This window comes from Thamnophis sirtalis, unplaced genomic scaffold (genome assembly GCF_051295495.1).
Source record: "Thamnophis sirtalis isolate CommonGarterSnake01/CBP01778 unplaced genomic scaffold, rThaSir2_p1.2 scaffold_16, whole genome shotgun sequence".
Lineage (NCBI taxonomy): Eukaryota > Metazoa > Chordata > Lepidosauria > Squamata > Natricidae > Thamnophis > Thamnophis sirtalis.
In genome coordinates this window covers 5,624,235-5,650,293 of record NW_028261396.1, presented here as the reverse complement: position 1 = coordinate 5,650,293, position 26,059 = coordinate 5,624,235, and the positions used below count along the sequence as shown (strand labels likewise).

Here is a 26,059-nt window from a genome sequence, read left to right as displayed (position 1 = left end):
TTAATCATTTGAAGTATAATTGGTACTCTCTGCAAGATTATTAAGCCAATGGTAAGACAAGCCTATACTTCTAGATTACATATACTTGAATTACAGCTGTAGTGTTTAGTCATTTAATGAGTTTGTTAATTACCTTAAAAGCACTTAAATCAGGAGCACCTTTTAGTTGCTTAATCAAGCAACAAATTTTAATGTTTGATTGTTAAATGCTTTTAAAAGAGAGGAGGCACTGCTTCTCTTCAAGGATTGGCAAATAGCAATAACAATAGCAGTTACCAATAGCAGTTAGACTTATATACCGCTTCATAGGGCTTTCAGCCCTCTCTAAGCAGTTTACAGAGTCAGCATATTGCCCCCAACAACAATCCGGGTCCTCATTTTACCCACCTCGGAAGGATGGAAGGCTGAGTCAACCTTGAGCCGGTGAGATTTGAACAGCCGAACTGCAGAACTGCAGTCAGCTGAAGTAGCCTGCAGTGCTGCCTTTAACCACTGCACCACCCCGGCTTCTCTAAAATGATACCAGGCTTATGTTTAGATGCCCATCTAAAGGGGATGCCAATCTTTTAATTTCACTTGAAGTTTTTAATATTACAATATCATTTCATGGTAATCGACGATGGTTCTATCACACGGTAAGAAAAGGTGTGCCTGGATCTGCGTTCTTGGAATTTGACTGGCATTTCAATGGAAAAGACGTACTTGGTCACTCAGAGAACCTCAGGAAAAGTGAAGAGAATTATTCCCAATGATATAATACACAAGAGAACTCTTTTCATCCCATTCCTCAATTTTTCTAGGTGCTGTGGAAAAAGGTTCCACCACAAATCCGCGAAGCCCTTCTGCGCGGAGACATAAGCGCGAAGACTAATTCGCGCCGTTCTAAGCGCTAAGGAAAAACGCGACCCTACCACGATGACATAGCAATAGCAGTAGACTTATATACCGCTTCATAGGCCTTTCAGGCCTCTCTAAGCGGTTTACAGAGAGTCAGCATATTGCCCCCAACAATCTGGGTCCTCATTTTACCCACCTCGGAAGGATGGAAGGCTGAGTCAACCCTGAGCCGGTGAGATTTGAACCGCTGACCTGCTGATCTAGCAGTAGCCTGCAGTGCTGCATTTAACCACTGCGCCACCTTGACATAATCGCGGAGGGCAAAATCGCGCATTCCCGAGCACTCAGTACCCTAAACCTAACCCTAAATCTAAACCTAACCCTAAACCTAACCCTAAACCTAACGCTAAACCTAACCTTAACGCTAAACCTAACCCTAAACCTAACCCTAAAACAAACCCCTAAACCTAATCCTAACGCTTACCTTAAATGAAGTCAGCTTTCTGCCGCGGCGCTGTTTTAAAGCGCCCTTCTGTTGCCGTGCTGTTGTCGCGGTGGTGATGACGCGCGGTGATGACGTCGCGGCTTTAGCGCCGCAATTTTATCGCCACAATTTTGACGTTTGCGCTTATGTCGTGCCACGGTGGAAAAATAGGTATGGTATCTGTTTGTGAACAAGGTTTGGAGGCTAACTTTTAAGCTGTTGATGATGTCGTTGTTAAAAATAAGCCCCATCATCAGAAAAACCAGCTATACTCTAGACCAGTGTTTCTCAACCACTGTGCCGCGGCACACTAGTGTGCCGTGACATAGTGTAAGGTGTGCCGTGGGAAAAACACTTTATATATAGTCAATATAGGCACAGAGTTAAATTTTTTTAACATTTTCTAATGGTGGTGTGCCTCGTGATTTTTTTCATGAAAAAAGTGTGCCTTTGCACAAAAAAGGTTGAAAAACACTGCTCTAGACCAGTGTTTCTCAACCTTGGCAACTTGAAGATGTCCGGATTTTCTACAGTGCCTGTAGAAAGAAAGATGCAGTGCTCTTGATTGGAAGCTACAGTATCAGTAATCTTGGCAATCAGAGAGATTGGTACTCAGTGCCTTATATGTCCCGATCAGCAGAAATTATTAGCTAATTAAACTATAAGCAGCACTTTAATAAAACCCATGCAATCTTCTTTGAGAGTGTGCCACAATGGTCACTTCATATATGAGAGCATTCAGGGGAGCAGAGTAGAATGGACATAATCTATCTTTTATTAGAGATCGATGGCTTGGGTGCCATCCTTATTTTGCTGCCTGTGGATTTCATTTCAATCAAAGCAAGCTTTGCAGGGTAGAAGGAATTGTGGTTTAGCTAAGAATGAACCTCCTAAATTTGCCAAATCCAAAGTATTACTGGCTAGATAAAAACATTTCAAGAAACATTTCACCCAAGGAGCCAGTGTAAACGCTTTATTTATTTCATTGATTTTAGTTGAATCCTGATTGGATTCCAGTTCATGGGTAAGTAACAGGGGTAGCAACGTTAAATCCTTCTTTCTTCAAAATCTATTCTAGAATTGTGGGGATATAGTGGTATGGGAATGGCAAGGGAAAATTTAGGGGCGGGGGGGGGGAAATCTCTCTTCCTTTTCTACTAAGCAATGTTAGGTTGCATTTTTCCCCATAAAGAAAACAAGTTTTGCACACAGAGCAACTGGTTGCACATTATTGTGGCAAGAGCCAGAACTCCTTGGTAAAATAAATGCAATATGAACAGAAGGCATCTTCAATTAATGTCAGCTACTAGGAGCTGAGGAAACGTTCTGCTTATTAACCTTCAGAGCTCCTGCCTTTCACAAAATGCAACTTCTTCTGTCTCTTATCTTCTTCCTCTTTGGCCAAAGATTTTAGACGGTGGTGTGGCAAGGTAATTTTATTCCCTGCATTTAATAGTTTTATGGATTATCCAGTCACCCAGCTTTTCAGTGGACCCAAGGGACACAGTAAATATTTCTTCTTCACCAAGGCCGTGCGTTTTCCCTCTTTGTCCACTACAAGGACAAAGACTTTTTAATCAACCTTCGGTTTTTAAAGCATAAACAAACGGAATACACTCTGCCCTCTTTTGCATTTAATTCACTTTCTTATTACTGCATTTTTGAAAAGTTATTATAGATGCAGATGTAGAAAAGATCAATCCCCCCCCAAAAAAACCCTAGACTTGGGGTGTTCCCATTTGAGGAAAATAATGGAAGGGGTGATATGGAAAAGGCATTTAAAATCATGTGTGGCATGGAAAAGCGGATAAGATTTTTTTTCCCCTTTCACACAGTGTTAGAAAGTCAGGTTCTATATTGCAGCTAAACATGTGCAGATACGGGATCAATGAACGAAAACATTGTTCCGTGTAATCCATGACTCCAGGATTGAACTCTGTCAGATGTAGGGATCGCCACTGCAGCGAGGAGGTTTTAAACAGAAACCAGGCCCGACTTGGCTGATCTCAAAAAATTAAGCAGAGTCACTCCTGGCTCAAAGCTGGGCGCATCTAATTGTGGCTGTGTTCATGAAATCACCAAAAGTCAGACTTAGAGAAATCCATTGACAATAGGGCTGGCCATGACAACTGGCCTAGATAGCTCCTATTATCTTCTAAGTTATGCCCATCATCCCTCAATATCACGACTGTTGGGAAGAAGCCTTATTAAAGGCAGTATTCTCTCTTCCCAGATGTCCTGGCTACCAATGGGCTTTGCACTTGGTTTTAAAAGAAGATAGATGTAGATATATAAATATATAGACATAAACGTATAGACCTAGGTATAATTGCCTAGCTGGCAACCCCTGACTACATATAGAGGTTGCAGTGTCTGTCTGTCTGTCTTTCTGTCTGTCTATGTCAGTGTTTCTCAACCTTGGCAACTTGAAGACGTCTGGACTTCAACTCCCAGAATTCCCCAGCCAGCGAATGCTGGCTGGGGAATTCTGGGAGTTGAAGTCCAGACGTCTTCAAGTTGCCAAGGTTGAGAAACACTGGTCTATGTCTCTAACAAAGTAGAAGTCTTGGTTCCAGACTTGTTTGAACTGTACTCCAAAAATGGGCATTTTGACTGGGAAGAATGTGGAGGAATAAGACACTTTCCCTTTAGGTGGAACTTCTCCCCTTTCTTAAACATGTAATTGAAAAGTCTTCCCTTGTGCTTGACCACAACCACACCTTCCAAACACTTGACCCTCAAAGGCCAGAAGTACTAAACATTATAGATATCGCCAGCAAGAAGCTTGGTTCATGGAGCAGTCCCTATTTATATTTCAAGACTTTCAAAACAGTTGTTCAATCATTTATTTATATGTACATTCAAAAGATTGACAAGCCAGAAATGCCCTTGTCGAGGGAGTATGTCCCTAAGGAAGCTGTCCATTTCTGATGTTTACCTAGAAGAAAACCTGCTACTGAATTTATATATATATTTACCTCCATTCAAAGAAAGCTATTCATCACCTCATCCTTGATAAAAGAAAAATCACTATCAGTAGCTGAAAGTTGAAATCAGCACTGCTGCTATGTAATGGCTATATTCCTTTACATTACCTATCCTCCACGAGCTGCACTGGCTCCCTATCGGTCTCTGAATGCGCTTCAAGGTGCTGGTTATCACCTTTAAAGCCCTACATGGCCTAGGACCCGGATACCTTCGAGACCGTCTTCTGCCGCATACCTCCCAACGGCCGATAAGATCTCACAGACTGGGCCTTCTCCGGGTGCCATCGACCAGACAATGCCGGCTGGCGACTCCCCGGGGGAGGGCCTTCTCTGTAGCTGCTCCGACCCTATGGAACGATCTACCCCCAGAGATCCGGACCCTTCCCACTCTCTTGGCCTTCTGAAAGGCTACTAAAACCTGGCTATTCCGGCAGGCCTGGGGCTGTTGACCTCATGAACGAGGTCCAGCCCCGCCTAGATTGAATGCATGATGTGTTCCCTTTTTAATCTGTTTTCTCTTCCTTATTTTTAATTTTTATCTTTTTTAGAGTTTTATTCTGTAAGCCGCCCGGAGTCCTTCGGGATTGGGCGGCATATAAATTCATTAAATTTGAATTTGAATTAGCTTGCTGGATAGTTGATCTCCTCCCATCTTCTCCCCAGCAAATGACACGCAGCGGCAGATGTATAATAACTTGTCCATAACTTGTGTTGTGAATTAAAAAGGAGTATTCGCCCGGGGTCAAGAAATGGATTGAGGTGCAAGTACCCATGCTGAATTTCTGCTAACTGCTCCTTCTTACCTACATATTTGAAATGATGTGATTGTGCAGGTTGCACTCCTGAAGATGATAAAATAACCGACTGGTTTGGGCAGCTAATCACTGACTGGCAGGGGTAAAAGAGCAGCGGATAATAAACTATCAGAAGCTCTGAATTCCAGAAGTAGCCCTGCAGTCAGTCTTGGAGAACCATTTACAGTAGGCAGAGCTAAGTCCAAAAGACACTTACTATACTCTGTGGTCTCCTCAGTGCTTACGGGAGGTAGGCTGGGCTAAGAATGGACAATGCTTTGAAATCATCTAAGCCAGTGTTTCTCAACCTTGGCGACTTTAAGTCCGGTGGACTTCAACTCCCAGAATCCCCCAGCCAGCAGAGCTGGCTGGGGAATTCTGGTAGTTGAAGTCCACCGGACTTAAAGTCGCCAAGGTTGAGAAACACTGATCTAAGCACTGTGCTTTTATTCAATCTTACAACAATTTGTGATTGTCCAAGCTAAATGCAGCTATTAGATGTGCATCAGTGGTGGGTTTCAAAAATTATTGGAACCTACTCTGTGGGTGTGGCCTCCTTTGTGGGGGTGGCTCGCCACCCATGTGACCAGATATGAAATTATGAATCAGTACTTAGGTCGGTCCAAGTAGCGATTCAGAAGTTAGTGGTTAGAAGCAATCGTAAAGCAAGATATGGAATTAAAACCAGAAATATTTTGTTGGCTATTTGAAAGGGAGTATAATATATATTTAATTTTACACATGTTAGCAGCTGCTGGAATTGTGTTTGCACAACAGTGGAAAAACAGAGATATATAAATGAATAAATATTACGATGTGCAGAAATAAATAAATTGACAATTAAAATCAAGAAGGCTTTGAATACTTTTTCACGTGGGATTTGTTTTAGCAATTGCCAACTAGCAGAAATAGAAATTAGAAATCCAAAAGTATGAACGAAAACACCGATTATGTAAGGAAAGGTCCCTAAAATGTATAAGGAAATATTGCAAGATCATTATTAATGCATAAATAACTGCGGGACATTACACACCCACCAGTGGTGGGTTTCAAAAAAGTTTGGAACCTCTTCTGTAGGTGTGGCCTGCTTTCCGGGTCCACTGGTGGAACCTCTTCTAACCGGTTTGGTAGATTTGACGAACCGGTTCTACCGGATAGGTGCGAACTGGTAGGAACCCACCTCTGACGTGCATTCTAAAATCTCCATGTTCCTCCAGTTCCATGTGGGCTAAGAAAACACTTCAGCAGAGAGCCCCTGCCACTGGACAGGGCTTCGTTTGCTAATTCACAAGATTATCATCAAAATAAATTGGTGTAATTCTGTTAATCTACTGTCCTGTTGTTGCATAAACCAACTCTTTCTTTTTTTTAAAAATACACAGTATTTGATCCTTGGTTTAAAGCATATATGTCTTGCATTTTATTTACATCCTGGGATTAAATACAGGCAGTCCCTGGATTAAGAACTGGGTTAATTTAGAAGCATCTTGTATTTTATGAACAAGCTGTCATTACTAAAAACGGCAGTGTTCTCCTTCTCCTATCGACGAACGGCTGGTGCCTCTCAATGTGTTCGTGGACACCGAAGCTGCACATTTTAAATATAAATATATAATATATAAAGCCTTTTTTTCAGCTGTTCATGAAAACATTCAGTGGTTCGTTGGCTCAAAGGAGAACGTCCACCATTTTTAGTAATAAGACACTCCATTTGTAAGGACGAGTTCCAACTTAAGTAGAAATTTGAGTTAAAGAGAAACCTAAGAATGAAAATTCATTTTTAACTCAGGGATTGCAATATACAAACATTCTTGCATTTTCACTCTGATTAATCCTACTAATGCTGACAGGTCCATTCTGTAACATGCCCTTGTGACTCTTTTTTGATCTCCTGAATGTGATAAATTTAGCTGTTTGAGGTTAATGTGGGCACTGTTTCCTCACTAGAGTGTTTTTCCGGTGAAACTGCTCTCTCACAGCAACCTGGTCTACTCAAATAAGGTTATGGCTAGCTGACGAGAGCTAAAAAGCTTGAAATAGATCTATACTAGTCTTCCTTTATTTCTTTATTGGTAAAAGATTAAAGGTTCCCTCGGACATATGTGCTAGCCGTTCCCAACTCTAGGGGGCGGTGCCCATCTCCGTTTCAAAGCCGAAGAGCCAGCGCTGTCCAAAGACGTCTCCGTGGTCATATGGCCAGTATGACTAAATGCCGAAGATGTAAGGAACGCTGTTCCCTTCCCACCAAAGGTGGTTCCTATTTTTCTACTTGCATTTTTACGTGCTTTCGAACTGCTAGGTTGGCAGAAGCTGGGACAAGTCACGGGAGCTCACTCCGTTATGCGGCACTACAGATTCGAGCCACCGAACTGCCGAACTTTCTGATCAACAAGCTCAGCGTCTTAGCCACTGAGCCACTTTGTTGGTGAAATTGTTGGTAAAATATAAATTCAGTTTCCTTACTAGAGTTTTAAAACTGAGCACTGGTTTTCTATTCACTGCAGATTTTAGACAACTTGGAACATGGCTTAGCAGAAGACGGCAGCATGACCAACATTACCCAGGAGAGCAAGCAAGGTAGGTATCCTCTGAAACTTCTTTTCCATAGACAGGATGTTCCTATCACTTGCTCGGAAATGGCCAGGATCTCTCATAAGATTGCTCAGAAGCAACGCTATAGCGTTGCTTCTGAGCAATCTTATAAGAGATCCTGGCCATTTCCGAGCAAGTGATAGGAACATCCTGTCTTTTGAAGCTATGCACTTGTACTCTTGCTGAAATTCATTTCACAGATTTGCCTTTTAATTTTATTATTTTAATTATTATTTTAATTTTATTATCATGATGGGTGCTATTTTAGAGTGACAGGTTTATTAGTAGAAAAACCATGACAGCAGGTTACCAAAAAAAAAAAAAAGTGCGCCGAAGGATTGTTCAGCCTTTTAAAAAGTCCAGCGTATTATCTCCCAAAAGTTCTTCCTGGAATTGGAGGATCTTGTTTAAACCAAAAGGTGCCTTCTGACAAGTTAGTGCCTGCTATTTCCCCCCCCCCCTGGTTTTATTTTTTGTTAATTAGGTAAAACAAACAACAAAAATAGCAGAAACAAATTAGAGCAAAGCCTGAAAGGTGAAAATATGATTATATAAAGAAATTTAAAAAGTCAGAACCAAAAGGGAAAAAAAATAAAAGAACACATTCTCTTTTCTCCCCTTCTTCCCCCTCCCCTCCCGATATTTTTATACTGTATTTGAAGATCTGCAGTTATTGCTCAATTCATATTCTAAGAATCTTAGCTTGCCCATGTGCTATGTCACATGCTTTAGGGACTCAATCGTATATCTCACAATAAGTTAGCCATTTATGATTGCCAATAATTTCTCATCCATAAATGCGTCTTCTGCTGAATGCTGCAGAAGTGCTTTGGGGCACAACCTGGGTTTGTATCTATTCCATGTTCTCAATGTGGCATGTCTATCATAATGATTTTTAAAATCCACATTAACCTTCACTTTATTCTACCACAGATATCCATGCCGCCCAAATCTCAGGTGGTGGTCTTCTAATCCCAACAGCCTTCTATTTCTCAGCAATGCTCACTCTTTTCATCCAAACCAAACTGCAAGCTGCAAAATGCTATTTTAAATTGCATAGACACGTTCCTCCTCTTCCCTTTGCATCTTAGAACACCTTATAATTAACTTGTAGGGGTTTTTGCCCTATCACACAAATTTAGAGGTAACCTTTTGCTACTCCGTAAATGGTGCACAGTTATGAAAACAGGTATTGTCTGAAGCAAAAACATCATTCTAGGCAAGACATTCATTTTCATCACAGAAATTCTATCTAACAATGGAAATTGTATTTACTTTCATCTTATGTGTTTTTAACTTCATTCCATTTACCGTATATACTCAAGTATAAGCCGAGTTTTTCAGCCCACTTTTTGGGCTGAATAAAGCCGCCTCGGCTCATACTCGAGTCAGTGAAAAATTTGCCCGAAATGGAGGAGAAAAAGGGGCGGGGCCATGCCGCTGGGTGACGCTCGTGAATGGCCCGGCGCCCCTGTGAGTTTCCCCTCCCTCTGTGTCAGTTTGCCGCGCAGCGCGCACCGCACCATCCCCCCTCCTCACGTTCTAATGTAATGCAGGGCTGTCTTACGATTCCCCTTCCTCCCCCTCCTGCCACTCTGCAACGATGTCCCACCTCCTCCTTGTTATGGCAAGCAGCCACATAGCGATGTCCCAGAGCTAGTTTACTGTTTTTCTTTGAAATAAATATTCAAAAACATTATTGGTATCTATTTTTATTTTTTAAATTTACCGGTAGCTGCTGCATTTCCCACCCTAGGCTTATACTCGAGTCAATAACTTTTCCAGTTTTTTGTGGTAAAATTAGGTGCCTCGGCTTATATTCGGGCCGGCCTATACTCGAGTATATACGGTAATAGTTATTTTGAAATAACATGCAATTATTCCCAAATATTTTACTTTCTTCTCAATTTTAGACCCATTTTATTCATCAATTCTTCAACTTTCCTGGTTTTTCTTAACCAGTTTTCTTAGCCAATTGAGTCTAGTGGTTGTGGCCACTAGGCTAGAAAGCAGGGGACTTCGTGAGTTCGAGTCTCGCCAATGCCATGAAAGCCAGATGGTTGTATCCCTGAGTATCCCTATATTTTTCTTTTTTTGTATCACAAGGCTTTGTTAGATTTCTATTAATCATTATTTGTGCTTTATGTGAAGTGTACATTGATCTTACAATTGTATAAAATTTGCTCCAAAGTGTGTATTTTTCAAAACTTTGAACAAGAAAGCCCAGTTCAAATTGTCAAAAGCCTTTTCTGCATCTAAGGAAATCAGTGTGTTTTATGTTTCATTATGCTTCAGTTGAAACCTCTGCTGTTTAAAAGCACCTCCTATTTTGCTCCATTGAAATGGAATCCTTTCCTAAAGAGAATATACTCTTTTCTCACTCAGAATTCTAACAGGAATTTCTTTCAGTACAAATACATATGTATTATGCATTCTTCAGTCTTGTATTAAAATGCTGCATGAAAACTTGATTTCTTGTTTTCTTCCTGACGAAGGCCACCAAGACATCTTTTAGAACATTTCTTATTTTTGCAAATCTTGTATTTATTTTACATATTTTATCAATTTCTGCCCCGCTCCAAAAAGTTTGCTAAAGCTTTAATAACCTTTTCTCCTAATATCTTCACTAGAATTATCTGGAAGTGCTGTAAATCTTAAAGGAAGTTTCTTCTTTCTTAAATTCCAAAACAGCCAAATTACCTAGCTTTCTTTCCAACTCCCTGTCTATAAATTCTGTCTTCCTTTCCAGAATTTCCACTTTGTCATTAATTCATCTTACATCGCCAGACACTTGTTTTACAGAGCACTACATCTTCTTAACTTCTTTCATTTCCTCTTTCCAGCTCTTTCATCTGCTTTTTTCAAAGCTGTCAATTTAGTATTGAGTGGTTTAGCTGAACCTATTGCCCAATTGTGCAATCATTTTGGCTTCTGCAGTCTTCCTGGATAAAGGAGTTATTGTGAGATTCCCCACTTGTGTTCTGGACAGCTACCCCTCATGATTATAGACTGCAGGAAGTGAGGGGTTTGTGGTCAGCTCGTGAGTTGAGGGCCTGTGGTCAATGGGCACCTTCCATGCCCACCCCAGGGCCGGATTTAGATGAAAAGAGGCCCTCGGCTAGTCCACTTATGAGGCCCTTTCACCTCCCATTTTTAAGTTTGTAAATTACATGAGAGACAATAAAATACATCATTACTGTGATATATATCAATATATATCAATATATATAGCTGGCCTCCTGACGGAGGGCGGCTCTGCTCTGCGGCAAAGGCAGCGAGGCCAGCCGCCTCCCCTGCTGCGCTCAGCTGCCCGGCTCGCCCCCCCTCGCCCTCACCTGCCTGGCCGCTGGTGGGCTCCGCGTCGACGGGGCGGCTACTGGGAGCGGCCGCGCCTCTCGCCCGACCGCCGGTGCCGAGAACGTGGGCGGGCTCCCCAACTGCCGCGGCGCTGGAACGATCTTAACCAATACATTTTTATGTTTGTTTATTAGTCATATGCGTAGAATTCCTCCTTATTTTCGGTTCAGTGTTTTAGTGTTCACTGTTTTTAGAATAGTGTAATTTTAATTTTGCTAACAATTTGAATGGAGGCCCCTCTTGATCTTGAGGCCCTAGGCTGAAGCCTAGTTAGCCTATAGGAAAATCCGGCCCTGATGCCCACCCCCTCACGTAAAACAGTAAAAGTTTTTGTGGATGTTTTTTCTGCTCTCAGTCATGTTTGTGTATATCTTTCATCTTGTTACCACAATGGGTCATGTGATTAGGATGAAGGAGAACGGAGCAAGTAGTGATTTTCCAAATCACTGTCCTTTCCCAGATTATTTGGAGGAATTTTTCTAGATTTTTTTCCCTTCTCTTCAGTCCATAGCTGAGCCAGGCCCATTTTAGAACTTGTTTTTTCTCCTCCTCCAAATTGGGCCCAGTTCTGTTTCGTTTTCAGCGACATAGTCTGTCGATGACACTGATCCATTCCAATTAGTTGGCAAGATTCAAGCTTAAATGTATTGAATTACGATCCCATGACTCACCAAACTACATATTTAAAAAAATCCCTCAGAAGCAACAGCCAAATATAGTCAGCGTAATGTTCATATGTCACTGAAAAGGTAAGAGTTCAAAATCAGGAAAAGGAGAACACTAAAGCAGCATAAAACACAAGATAGAAGTGAACTGCAATAAAAGAAAAGAGGAATGAAGGACTTCATAATATACCTGCTCTACAATTAGAACATCTTATAGCTTCTTGTGAAAATCATTGCCGATAGAAACTGGTTGGAGAAAATAAAAAGAACCACTTATCTACCAACCTGGAATTGCTTTGGGATTCACAGCAATTGGAAATCTGCTTATTTTATTTTACCAGCAGAATGCAATAGCACTAATAGCAATAGCAGGTAGACTTATATACCGCTTCATAGGGCTTTTAGCCCTCTCTAAGCGGTTTACAGAGTCAGCATATCACCCCCACAGTCTGGGTCCTCATTTTACCCACCTCGGAAGGATGGAAGGCTGAGTCAACCTTGAGCCGGTGAGATTAGAACCGCTGAACTGCAGATAACAGTCAGCTGAAGTGGCCTGCAGTACTGCACCCTAACCACTGCGCCACCTCGGCTCTATTCTGGACCATCTCAAAACTTTGAACAGCCACTAGAAGGCAGGAACAGATTTTCTCTGGCTCTTTGCTGCTCTCTAGTGATCATTCAGAATGTTGCAGAGTGGTGTGATAGTTCTAATGACAGAGAGGTCAGTGCCTACCTCGATGGCCGTCAGAGGTTAACACATTGGGAATCACGAAAAAGAATTTTCAGCTGCTGCACCAAAAGGATTCAAGTCTTCCCACAGCTGAAGCAGAGCCTGGGCCTTTTACTGAATGGATATTTGGTAAACTACAAATGATCCAAACATATTAATAGCAATAGCAATATAGCAATAGCAGTTAGACTTATATACCGCTTCATAGGGCTTCCAGCCCTCTCTAAGCGGTTTACAGAGTCAGCATATCGCCCCCAACAACAATCCGGGTCCTCATTTTACCCACCTCGGAAGGATGGAAGGCTGAGTCAACCCTGAGCCAGTGAGATTTGAACAGCTGAACTGCAGGTAACAGTCAGCTGAAGTAGCCTGCAGTACTGCACCCTAACCACTGCGCCACCTCGGCTCTCTAATAGGAGGGGAAATGTAAAGGCGATGAATACTCTGATGATGGGACTGTGATGACCAGATATTTTGAAAGCAGCTTGCTAGGGAAATGGATCTCATCGTCTCAAATGAGGTCGATAGCACCATCCACCAGAGCATTATCTATGCCAAAGAAAGTCTCAGTAAACTCTTTGGGATTTACTCTTGGGTAAATATATGCACGATTGCAGGCCCCCCTTTTTTTTTTACGAGCAAATATATCTTGCCACAATATACAATTATCTTGAGATTGTTATGTAGAGCAGGCTTCTACAATAAGAGTTATATAGAATGACAGTTTTATTTCCACTCCTCGCGGTTTGCAAAACACCAATGCTGCAGCGGTGCTAAAAGGGCCTAAAGTAGAAATTACCCTCTTCTATACCCTCCTTGAATATACGAGCCAATTATTAGGAGAGTGATTCTGACAATAGGCATATCCGCCGAATAATTGCAGCTAGCTGCTATCCATCTGAAATCGGAGACGGGGAGCAAGGCTCCCAGATACGGAATTTGAGGTTAAAAACAACAGGCGGCTAGATAAACGCGGGAGATGCGGTTCTAAAGAGATCGGGAGCGATTATAGAGTCTAAAATTCCCACAGAGCTACCAGATCTTCTTGACAAAAGGGAGGTCATTAAATCTGGCGTTTCTCCCATCCCACCACTTCACTATCTCTCCCTGAGCTTTAAGCCAGCCTTCCCCTCTCTATATGGCGGACTGTGTTCCTGCAACATCCCATTGATTAGACGCAGTGTTTCTCAACCTTGGCAACTTGAAGACGTCTGGACTTCAACTCCCAGAACTCCCCAGCCAGCATTCGCTGGCTGGGGAGTTCTGGGAGTTGAAGTCCGGATGTCTTCAAGTTGCCAAGGTTGAGAAACACTGGATTACAGCTATATGGATCACGCAGCACTTGAAGGAAAGCCTCCATGCGGTGGTGGCCCTTGTCCTTTGTTTGAGATGCTTCTGCCCTCTTTTCACGCTCTCCTTCGCCACAGCTGCTTGGCTAAGTTTGCTAAGAGCTTGGCATGGCCAGGGATGAAAAGCAGCCAGCGGAAGCCAGGGAGGGAGAGAGAGAGGGGGGGATTCAAGCATCTGTGAGTGGCTGTTATGCGCTTGGAGTGCAGCGGCATTACAGCTGTCTGTCTGCCTAATGTTACCCAGAGGACACTTGTGAGGACTGATGGCATCTCTTCCCGAGAAGGACAAGGGGCTCGGCTGCACTTCTGAGCTACAGGGAGCTTTCTGCCTCTGCTTTTGTGAACTTCACTGAAGGAAGAAGCCTTCGTGTTTTTGTTTCGCGAACAATGGCTGAAAACAGCCTGGTGTTTTTTTTTTAATGGGGTTCGATCTGCAGCATAACGGCGTCCCTCTTGCTGGTCTGAGTAGGTGTTGCAGAAAGCGGCTTGTGGCGTTGCCTCTCCTTAGTAGAAAAAAAGAGGACTGCATCTCATTCTCCGTTCACTGGGAAGAAAAAGATTTAGCACTGCACCATTTTCTTGGCAGCTTTCCTTCCCTCCCTCCCGCCCGTCTTCCTTCCTTTTTTTCTCTCCATCTTCTTCCTTCCTCCCTCCCTCCCTCCCCCCTTTCTCCATCTCCTCCCTTCCTCCTTCCCTCCTTCGTTTCCCCATCTCCCTTCCTCCCTGCCCTCCTTTTCTCCATCTCCTCCCTCCATCCCTCGCTCCTTCTTTTCTCCATCTCCCTCCCTCCATCCCTCACTCCTTCGTTTCTCCATCTCCCTTCCTCCCTGCCCTCCTTTTCTCCATCTCCTCCCTCCATCCCTCAGTCCTTCTTTTCTCCATCTCCTCCCTCCATCCCTCACTCCTTCGTTTCTCCATCTCCCTTCCTCCCTGCCCTCCCTTTCTCCATCTCCTCCCTCCATCCCTCAGTCCTTCTTTTCTCCATCTCTCCATCTCCCTCCCTTCCTTCCCTCCTTCCTTTCTTCCTTCCTTCTTTCCTTCCTTCCTTCCTTCCTTCCTTCCTTCCCTCCTTCCTTCCTTCCTCTCTCATACCCATATTTTTTTTAAAAAAAAAATACAGAAGAGGGTTGGACAAACACACAAAGATACAGTCTAAATTAAGAACTGCAAATAATATTTATTTGTTCTTACCTAAGATGACAGTTTTTTTTCAATTAAAACTAAACAATATGTTCTTCCTTGCTTTTACGTTTTTATCGTACATTTTACTAATTTGCGAGGACGTAGAGCTTTTCCAATTATCATCTCACATCCTAAAGGTCTGCTCTGCTAAAAAAAAAACATGTTTTGTACTTCCTTGATGAAACTCCCACCCGTGTTAATCTTGGTGACTTCTGCAGAGGTCCGGAGCAGAGAGGTCTGCATTTATATTGGTTTGCAGTTTATTTGTTTGTTTTTGTAGTGTAATTGGACAAAAGAGATTGCTTTGTTTTGAATTGTTACATTGGAGAATATATTTTCCAAATTGCCCATATTTACATGAACTCTAAAAGTAAAGCGTACTTTTGAATCAATACATTTCTGCTAGTCTTGGATAACACATATTAAAAAAGGGTTTGTAAAGCAAGTAACAAAATATTCCACATCAAGTGCTTGTTTCACTGCAGTTCTAACTATTCTTTTCCACAGCAATTCTTTTTGCAACCCTATCCCATGATAACAGACAAGACCGATTTTTGGGAAGTCATTACCGACTCTGAAAGCAGTCCGATTTGCGACCTGATTCTATATATTAATGTTAAAAAGCAAATTTCACTGCAAACAGTGGGATTTCCTGAGCACACCTAAGAATTGGAGCCCTGGACGTGTTAAAATTCCTTTTATCATAGTGTTCGTTTTGCAACATAATAAACACCTTTTTCCTGGCATGGAACCTCTGATCCCTTTAAGCTGCGCAAGATCTCCCGTGAGCCATGCGTTCCCCCGCATGAGGAGCCAGCCTCTAAACCGAGGGAGTGAGAAATTGGCTGGTGCTGCAGGCAGCAGCCTTTAAACACCGGGAGCTTCAGTCGCGTAGGAGTGGCAGAGAAGCTTGGCAGATTTCTCCAGGCGCCTAAGCCCGACACATAAGTGCAAAGACCCCAGACTCATATAGTCCCGAAACCCTCGTGCTCCTTGGCAAAATGAAGTAGTGGGGTCTTTTTTTCCTTTTGGTTTTTCAGCATCGGATCAGTAAGAGAAGCGGAAGGGTGTACATTTAAAGACTCAAATCAGATGATTGCTCATCAGTGGTCCTAATTAATGACTTGGTGTATGCATTCTCGCTCTCTCTCTCTCTCTCTTTGTCTTCCTCCCTGCCTTTTGTTCCCTTAAATGATTGCTTCCTTGCAGAATTGCCAGAGCTCAAAGCGGAGAGGTTGTTCCCCTGCTTTGTATTATGCTTCATTTATTCAGACAGTCTGTTCCTTTCCCCAGTCAAGCCCTCTCTCCCTCTCTCTCTCTCCCTCTCTCTCCATCGAGTGGGTGCAGGTTTTTCAGAGCAAACGTGGCAGAATGTTAGAAACGCCGCGGTGCTCAAAATGTGGTGATGTTAACGAGGGGAAATCGTTTCAGTTGGAATCCATATGACCGATAATTGATGGCTAGGGAAAGAGCTTCTAATTTATTTGTGCACATTCACAAGCTGCTCTCATTTTACAGCCTCTCTTCAGCTGTGGAGGTCACGTCTGGGCCGGGTGATGTACTCCACGGCAAACTGCCTGCTAATGATGAAGGTAGGTGGGTGCTCCGGCTGCGGAGTTTACCGTATGTACTCGAGTAGAACGTCAAGAGAGGCGGGAGAGGGAGGCCTTTTGGGGCCGTGTGGAGGCATAGCTGGCGGTTCCTGCCGAAATCATTTCGGAGGTGAGACAAAACAGCAACACAAAAGGACTGGATTTCCAGGCTGTCCCCGTTTGCTTCGGCTTTTGTGTATTTGTTGGCAAGAGGTAGAGGGTTCCACCACAAATGCGCGAACGACAAAAGCGCGCCTGACTAAACCGCGCTGACAAAACCGCGCTGACAAAACCGCGCCGACGAATGAGCGCTGAAGCGCGCCGACAACAGCGCGCCAACAGAAGTGCGCTGTAACCCTAAACCTAACCCTAAACCTTACCTTAACTTAAATCGCGCTTCTGTCGGCGCGCTTTTGTCAGCGCGCTGTTGTCGGCGCACTTTTGACATCACGGTTTTAGCGCCGCGGTTTTGTCGGCATGCTTTTGACGTTCGCGCATTTGTCGGGTCACGGAGGTAGAGGCCGACTTGTCAGAAAAGGTTTTGAATCGGGAACACATGGATTCAAACTGCAGCAGGGTGGTGTCACATCCCTTGTATCCAGACAGCATCCTAAGACCAGTGGCACCCGTTGTTCAAATTGTGCTCTAATATTGTTTGTGCTGCAGACATTCACGCTGCCATTGATTTCAGGTTCAGACGTGGCCAGAGCCTCATATGTGCATATATCAAGCAGCCTCTCCGTTTCTCTCTAATGCCATCGGGAAAGAAAGTGCAACAATTCCTTTCCTGTTTTATAAACGCTCCAAAGCACAGAAATGTTTGGCTGCTAATAACACAAAAGGGGCAACAGATAATATCCACGAGGACAGTTTCACAAATCAGTGAAATCTCCAGGAACCTTTTCTTTTTTACTTCTCTCTGTAGTGGTAGCCTCCGTCTCCGTTGTCAAGTCCCAAGCTAAACCGGGTCATTGTGCCATCTAGAGAGTCTCTATGAGGTCGAGCAGATTTCAGCTGAAATCTCTGTGAATGTTTGTAGTTTCTCTTGTAGGGCTAAAAATTAGACTCCGGGTGAATTAATATCCCCCTCATTTAATTTGTTCAGATGCCCCGCTAAGGTCAGTGTCTTAATTTAATAAAGGACTACAGACCAGTTCAAAAATTCATAATGAGACTTTTCTTGGGGGAGTAGCTGAAGAAGAAAAAAAGCTGCCTTTGACCAGTGCTACCATTCAGAATCTCCCCACTTTTCAGTTCCCTTTGCATGGCTAGTGTCACTTTGGAAGAATAAACATGATTTGTTGTGAATTTCCTCCAAGATATAGATGAATGAGCACGCTGTCAGCCTTTGCTTCCTTCCCTCAGCTGCATTTCTGATTCTTGCCTGGAGGGAGTTGAGGCTTTCAAATCAGTCCAGAGAAGCATTTTTCTTCCCATCTGTCAATTTATGCAGATTTCCTCCAAAAAACAGTGGGAAGATGAAATTCTAGGACCGTTCGGCACTTCAGATTTGAGTCCAAAAAGCTGCTTGGAAGCACAGACATTATCCCTTTCTGCATCTCTTTCAAGCATCTGGATCTTTATCTGGCTCACAATCTTGGGGAAAGATGCAGCTACTTTAAAGAGTTGCAGAGAGGATTACATACACATTCAGAAGATCTGAATCTAAGACACCATACAGCCCTATTTCTTCATAACCGATTTATGCTGTCAGTAGACTCTCAAGATTAGCAGCAATCACAAGAAATATAAAAATACTGTATTTAGCTAATATAATTTTGCAGATCTTATTGTTCAGCTTACTTCTTGCGTGTGTTAAATAAGCAATTGGGAAGATGGCTCATGTACACAAACGGTAATATGATCACCAGATGACGTACCCTCCCTTAGAAAGAGCACTGTGGCCTTTGTGATCTTTGGGCTTAACTGTAAGCTATAGTGAGAAGCAGCATAACAAATGATTACGACACTAATATGGAGCTTACACAAAGTAAGAAATTATTTATGAAGAGGAATTCTGTGTATATTTCTAGTGTATTCAAACATAGCATTGCAAATTGCACAAAATAAAAAAATGCATCTTTGGGGGGAAGCCATTTCCCAGATCTAGGACAACTCGCTGTGGGCACAACTTGCAGCCCCCTCCCCATGAGACATTTCACTGTGGGTCAAGCTTTACACTAATACTGAAGAAACGGTGGAACAGAATCATTGAAGAAAAGATGCCAAAGGAGAACCAAAAATTAAAATATTTTAAAAATTATTTTAAAATAATTTGAATTTTTGAATTATCCCACGGCGACTTGGCCATCATCGCAACTTGGCCGCAACAAGTTGGCCATGGTGAGTTGTCCCATTCCGCAAACAGCTGGCTGCATGGAATTGTTTCTTTAAGCGGCATTTCAAACCAACAATTGATAGGTCGAAACCTATTTTTCAGTTGCCATTTGTATGGCTACAGCCTTGCAGCATATATGAGCCGTAGTGGCGCAGTGTTTAGAGTGCGCTACTGCAGGCTACTTCTGCTGATCACCGGCTGCCAGCAGTTTGACACATCGAATCTCACCAGGCTCAGGGTTGACTCAGCCTTCCATCCCTCCTAGGTCAGTAAAATGAAGACACAGATTGTTGGGGGCAATAGGCTGACTCTGTAAACCACTTAGAGAGGGCTGTAAAAGCACTGTGAAGCGGTATAAAAGTCTAAGTGGTATTGCTTGTGTTTCTATTTTAATGCGACCCTTTGAGCATTTTCCTTGGAATACATTTCTACTATTTCTATTACTATTTCTAACAACCCTCAATAAACTATGAAAAGCAATATTCATATTCTGGTAGCCACAAAGTAGACTTTGCTCTCTTCAGCAAGTTACCTAAACCTATCCATAGTCTTCAGATCTACAGTATCCATCACAAAGGAGTCGTTATTACTGTATATATCTTTGGATAAAAATTATGTGATATTTGACAAACAAAGCACTGGCACTTAGACTTATATACCGCTTCACAGTGCTCTACAGCCCTCTCTAAGCGTTTTACAGAGTCTGCATATTAGCAATAGCAGTTAGACTTATATACCGCTTCATAGGGCTTCCAGCCCTCTCTAAGCGGTTTACAGAGTCAGCATATCGCCCCCACAGTCTGGGTCCTCATTTCACCCACCTTGGAAGGAGGGAAGGCTGAGTCAACCTTTGAGCCGGTGAGATTAGAACCGCTGAACTGCAGATAACAGTCAGCTGAAGTGGCCTGCAATGCTGCACCCTAACCACTGCGCCACCTCGGCTCAACAATGGTATTGCCCCAACAATGGTATTTTATAGGCTACCCCGTTTCCCCTAAAAATACAGGTTGAGCCCTGGAATTTTCAGCTGTGTGGGAATCCTGGAAGGTATCATCCCAACTAATTTGGGGAATAGATAGTTGGAGAAATTAGATAGTATATATCTTTGTACTTTAAAGATGCTTTAGCAAAATAAGTCAAGAAGGGACAATAATTTTAAACAAAAAAGTTTCCTTGAATAGTTGGAATTTGGAATTTTAAGGTTTGAAAAAGGGGGCTCTGAAATGCACAAATTTCAGAATCAGTTCTTTTTCTTTGCATTTACTTTTCTTAAAGCATCTCTCTTTAGTAGCAGCTGAACATCTGTTTTTCCCCCTGTGTATAGTTTGTTTGTTTGTTTGTTCCATCACAGCTCAATCTTTGTATCCAAATGTAATCTTGACTTTAATAAAAAAAAAGACATGTCTAAATGCAGATTTCTAAAACCATTTTATAAATCTAGATTTCTGCTTTCTTTGCATAATGTTCAAGTGCTTAAGCTTTTTTTTTTTTAGTTTCCCTACAACTTTCTTTAGATATCACTGACTGCATTTCACAACTTGGAGTTACTTTCCATCCAGTCGTTCCACCGAGAGCAAAGTTCACGTGATACATTCAAAAGAGTACTACAAATTGAAATTTGAGGCATGGACAGAATTCAGGGAGCTGAATGAACCCTTGTTGTTTTATTTAGGCCCTTCACCCTCCCTTTCATGTTTCTTTAACCGTGGCACAACAAAACCGCGCTCGTCAAAATTGCGGTGATAAAATCACGGCGCTAAAGCCGTGACGTCATCACCGCAGGTCATCACCGCCGCGACAACAGCGCGGCAACAGAAGGGCGCTTTAAAACGGCGCCACGGCAGAAAGCCGATTTCAATTAAGGTAAGGGTTAGGATTAGGTTTAGGGGTTAGGTTTAGGGTTAGGGTTAGGGTTAGGGTTAGGTTTAGCGTTAGGTTTAGCGTTAGGTTTAGCATTAGGTTTAAAGTTAGGTTTAGCGTTAGGTTTAGGGTTAAGTTTAGGTTTAGGGTTAGGTTTAGGGTACTGAGTCCTTGGGAATGCACGGATTTGTCCTCCGCGATTTTGTCATCGCGGTAGGGTCACGTTTTTCCTTAGCGCTTCGAACGGCGCGGATTAGCCCTTTGGCTCTTTCAGTATTGTTCTCTGCAAATGTATCTTCATCATGGTAGGAAACATAAGCCCAGTGGAAATACGATTTTTTTCCAGCTGTTGCCCTGGTGTCATGAGGAATGGGACCTGCCACTGTTAGTACTGCTGATGCCGAGGACCTACTACTGGCATATACTATCCTTTGCCTGAATCAATTATCTAATGCGTAGACTTCTCCCTGCTGACTTCCCATCAGTTCTGCTGCAACTGCCACTCTCGAGATCAAATTCAGATCACATCTGGAGGGCGGGGAGGGAAGGAGTCTCCATTCCTTGGTTCCACCACAAAACAGCGCTCGACGAAACCGCGTAGCTGACATCATCAACAGGGCGACAACAGCGTGGAGACAGAAGCACGCTGTAAACGCTAAACCTAAAATTAACCCCTAAACCTAAACCTAACCCCCCCCTAAACCTAACCCTAAACCTAACCCTTAACCTAACCCTAAACCTAACCCTAAACCTAAACCTAACCCTAACCCTTAACCTAACCCTTAACCTAACCCTAACCCTAAACCTAACCCTTAACCTAACCCTAAACCTAACCCTAAACCTAACCCTTAACCTAACCCTAAACCTAACCCTAACCCTTAACCTAACCCTTAACCTAACCCTAAACCTAACCCTAACCCTTAACCTAACCCTTAACCTAACCCTTACCTTAAGTTGAATTGGCTTGCTTTCAAAGCGCTATTTAAAGCGCCCTTCTTTCTCCGCGCTCGCTGTTGTCGCCCTGTTGATGATGTCAGCGACGCGGTTTAATCGGGCGCGGCTTAGTCGAGCGCGGTATTGTCGTGCCACGCATTCCTTATTCTTAAGGGACCCATTCATTTGCTCAAAGAGTTTTGTAATTTATAAATAATAATGTGATGTAGTTTGCAAAGTTACTTACAATAACACAAGATGCGCTTTCTATAAAAATTAACATTTTCCGTCTAAATCATAGGCCCTATATAATGGTGGAAAACATTTTCTTGCATTTTTTTTTAACATTTTAAAAATAGCTTGATAATAAAGTTAATTAATATTAACAGTGTCTAGAATTCCTATAAAACCGTATTTTCATGCCAGCAAGACTTGAAATCAGACAAGTACAAATAATTAGGAGTGTATATTTACAAGAATTTGGTGCAGCTTTTATATTCTATATTTCTTCCAAGGAAGACATTTAGTTGTCATCTGTAATTTAATGTGTCATGAATAAATTAGCTTTCTTCTGGAATTGCTGTAAAATGCAGCGTGCTGCCATCTAGCATCACCCCCCCCCTCCTCCTCAAAAGACATTGCATTCTTATGAATTGGAAAAACCAGTTTCTTTCTAACAAGAAGCACAAGTAGATTGCTAAGAATAAGGAATAAGATTGAGTGAAAGGTGCGTTTCTTATTAATTGGGCACTGATCTGCATTGGTAGGAGTTATTTAGGCCATTGGTCCCTCACCCTCTGTGGGGTCAGATGTCAAACTGCTCTTACTGATAGGACTTTCTCCCTACTTTCTGTTGGTCAGAATCTGCCGTCCAGGGATGCAAATGTGTCACTCTGTGTCTTAAACTCTAGAGCAGTGGTTCCCAAACTTGGCAACTTTAAGACTTGTGGACTTCAATTCCCAGAATTGCCAGCAGAGCTGGCTGGAGAATTCTGGGAGTTGAAGTCCACAAGTCTTAAAGTTGCCAAGTTTGGGAACCACTGCTCTAGAAGAAAATGAAATAGGAGTTGGTCTTTTGCATGACATCCTTGCAGATATTTGAAGGATACTATCATATCCCTCCTCAGATGTTTTTCCTCAAAGCGAAAGCTCTCCAGCTGCTTCCACCTCTCTCATCTTCCACCTCCTATCATCTTTGCTGAGCCCTGCTCAAAACCTGTTGAGTGTTGAGTGATTCCTTCATCAGAGGTGGTGGCCAGAACTGGAGACGGTGTTTGAGTCTGACCAAAGAAGAAGAAAGCTGTGTGATTCCCCGCCACAATTCGAAAGTTACGTCTTAGTTGATACCATCTAAAATCAGGTCTCTTTTGCAAGTACGTTTTGATTCATCCCCTGAAGTCGATTATTGTTCAGAAATATTTTTATATGTAATATTTGTCAAACCATGTATCGCCCCATTCCATGCCCTTAAATTTGATTCTCTCTTAAATGAAGAACTACAGATTTGTCTGCTGGACTTCATTTGGTTATTTTCAGCCCATTCTTCGAACCTACCAAGATTGTTTTGAGTTTTATTTCTCTCCTTCCTAGCGTTTAGCTATCCCAGTTTTGAGTTATCGGAAATTTAATAATAATTTCTTAGCACTAAGAGGACTTGAGACTTGGTCCACCCCATTCAATATCTCTAGCCAATCTGTGGTGATAAAAGCCATTGATGGAAGCACCATGAGTATGATTTTCGAGCTAGTTATGTGTTCAATTAATTGACCTGCTATTCAGCCTACATTTAACTAGTTGCTCAATCTTTGGTGCTTGACGAGATATTTTGCTTGACTCAAAATACATTACATTCCACATCCTGTTAAACAGATCCCTTTTGAACTGATCAGTTATGAACCTAATACAGGCAGTCCTCGTTTAGCAACTGTCTCGGATAGTGTCCGTTTACAAATGCAACAGTAATAAATGGTAATAAAAACAATGTTATGATCAAGGGACACATTTATGACAACAAAAGCCTTCAGTGTGAAATTGATTAAGATCCAGTCAGTTTCATTGTGAACTGATTGGCAGGTTCTAATTTAAGGTCATAGAGCTGAGATGGTTAACTTGAAGTTAGCACTGCCTCCCGGAGAACAGAGCAGCTCAGGAAGAGATGGGGATTATTTAATTTATCCGTCCTGCAAGGGGGCAAAACGGGGGGTGTGGGAATGGTACAGACACAGGACATTATATTAAAGGTCTAACTGAATGGCAGCAACCAGCAATCTTTCAAGCATATCTCTCTCTCTCTCTCTCTCTCTCTCTCTCTCTCTCTCTCTCTCTCTCTCTCTCTCTCTCTCTCTCTCTCTCTCTCTCTCTCTCTCTCTCTCTCTCCCTCCCTCCCTCCCTCCCTCCCTCCCTCCCTCCCTCCCTCTCTCTCTCTCTCTCACACACACACACACACACACACACACACACACACACATACTCTTCACTTATTGACCATTTCCTGTACCAATTCCATGGCTTCAGGAAATAGATATTCAGAAATTAGATTTTGCTTATTTTACATGAAAGGGCTCATAGCTTAAAACAGTGGTTCCCAAACTTGGCAACTTTAAGACTTGTGGACTTCAACTCCCAGAATTCTCCAGCCAGCTCTGCTGGCTGGAGAATTCTGGGAGTTGAAGTCCACAAGTCTTAAAGTTGCCAAGTTTGGGAACCACTGGCTTAAAATGAGAAAAGCTATTAATTGGCTATCACCACATTCATTCATAAATTTAAAAAAAATATCTCATAGCTCCACAAAAATATACTCCGTATTAGTCCTAATGGTGGCATAGGGTTGGAAAACAATTGGGTGAACAAATTGCATTGGTTTCGAATACTGAAATACGAGCTCTCCAGAGCAAAAGAAGCATTTTCGTAGCCATCTAAGCTTTTTGATCTCCTTCTTGCCTCTCTCTTGTCTTTGTTATCAGCCAATTAAATCAGGAGACTTGGCCTCTTCTAGTAAAACGTAAGGCTGGTGTTTTAACTACTTCCTTTTAATTTAGATCCACCTTTCTAATATAAAGGAGACATAGAACATAAATCCGTATACGGTTCGGTTACAGCAGAATTGCTTGGCTACGGAATGGCTCTTGCAAATAAAAAGGGCGATGGCTGCCTTGGCCTTAAGGCTGGGGATCAATGATGTCGCTGGGTTTTAAAGGCGCTGCCTTAATCCTGTTTTTAAGAGAGGGACGTTCACCTGGATTTCTTTGGGCCAGGCACTCGCTCTCAGCCCAACCCACCTCACAGGGTGGTTGTTGCTGTGGGGGAAATGGGAGGAGAAGTGGGGCGTTAGGTATGTTCACTGCCTTGAGTAATTTCTACCATAAAGGCGGGATTAGATAAATGAATCATGTCCGATTGTACGTCTGATTTTCATTAGTTGACTTGTCCAAATACAATTCGTACTCGCCCTCCCTCCACCCCCCGCTCGGAGCATCCCTGCCCGCCAGGCCTCCGTGGGGAAGCTGGGGAGGCTGGCTGAAAGCAGCGTAGGAGTTGGGGCTCTGCATCTGGCAGCATCTCCGTTGGAGAAAGCCGGGAAGAAGAGGGACAGATGGCAGGAGGCTCCTTCCTGCACAGGGAGCTTCTGTCTCTGAAGGACGCATCTGAAGCCTCCCCTCCCTCTTATGACCACCGCTAGCCAGAGACCCACCCCTGAAGAGGGGCTTCCCTTCCCCTCTTGGGTTTGTGAGCCGCCCTGAGTCCCGCTGGGAATAGGGCGGCATATAAATAAAACAAAAACTGAAACCTGCTTCCCAGAGAGGCATCTCGTGCAATTTGGGGGAGAACTGCAGTGGGAGAGGGAGAGGGAGGGGAGGCACAGGATCCCTGCCGGGTATTTGCAGAATTGTTACCTCTAGGCCTGAATGCAGAACCACGGAGCCTTTTCTAGAATAGAATCTCCCTGTGTTTGCTCCCATTCAGGGTTCTTGGTTTTTAGCTTCTCCTCGGCGCCTGTTTTCTGGTGTTTTATTCTAATGCACTTTGTGTTTTTTGGAACTTGTCAGATTAAAAAGTCAACGAATGAAAATAAAAGAACAGGACCCCAATCCTACAGCTTCCTCACTGGCGTCCTTACTATTGAAAATACGCTCGCAGAATTAATTTCCCTGCACTGAACTGATTTTCGTTCTCTCTCTTTTTTTTAAACTGAATTTTTAAAGACGCACGTTTAAACGGAGACCAAGGTCTATCCATCAGGAAGCTTATAGGTGATGGACAAATAAATGTTTCTAATTGCCCCCTTTAAAAAAAACCCATTCTTCAGAAGCATTGAACAGTAATCAAAAGAGGGAGGATGATGGGGGGGGTTGTTTCCTA

At 42.8% G+C, this 26,059-nt stretch overlaps 1 protein-coding gene across 1 annotated transcript in view; it reads left to right on the top strand.

Annotated features, from left to right (window-relative positions):
• Positions 1–26,059, top strand: part of TRAPPC12 (trafficking protein particle complex subunit 12) — a 77,698-nt gene that overhangs the window by 40,991 nt on the left and 10,648 nt on the right. The window contains exons 9-10 of the mRNA XM_087702751.1: positions 7,607–7,679; positions 16,496–16,569. Of these exons, the coding sequence (XP_087558877.1) occupies positions 7,607–7,679; positions 16,496–16,569 (147 nt within the window). The remainder of the gene's footprint in view (positions 1–7,606; positions 7,680–16,495; positions 16,570–26,059) is intronic.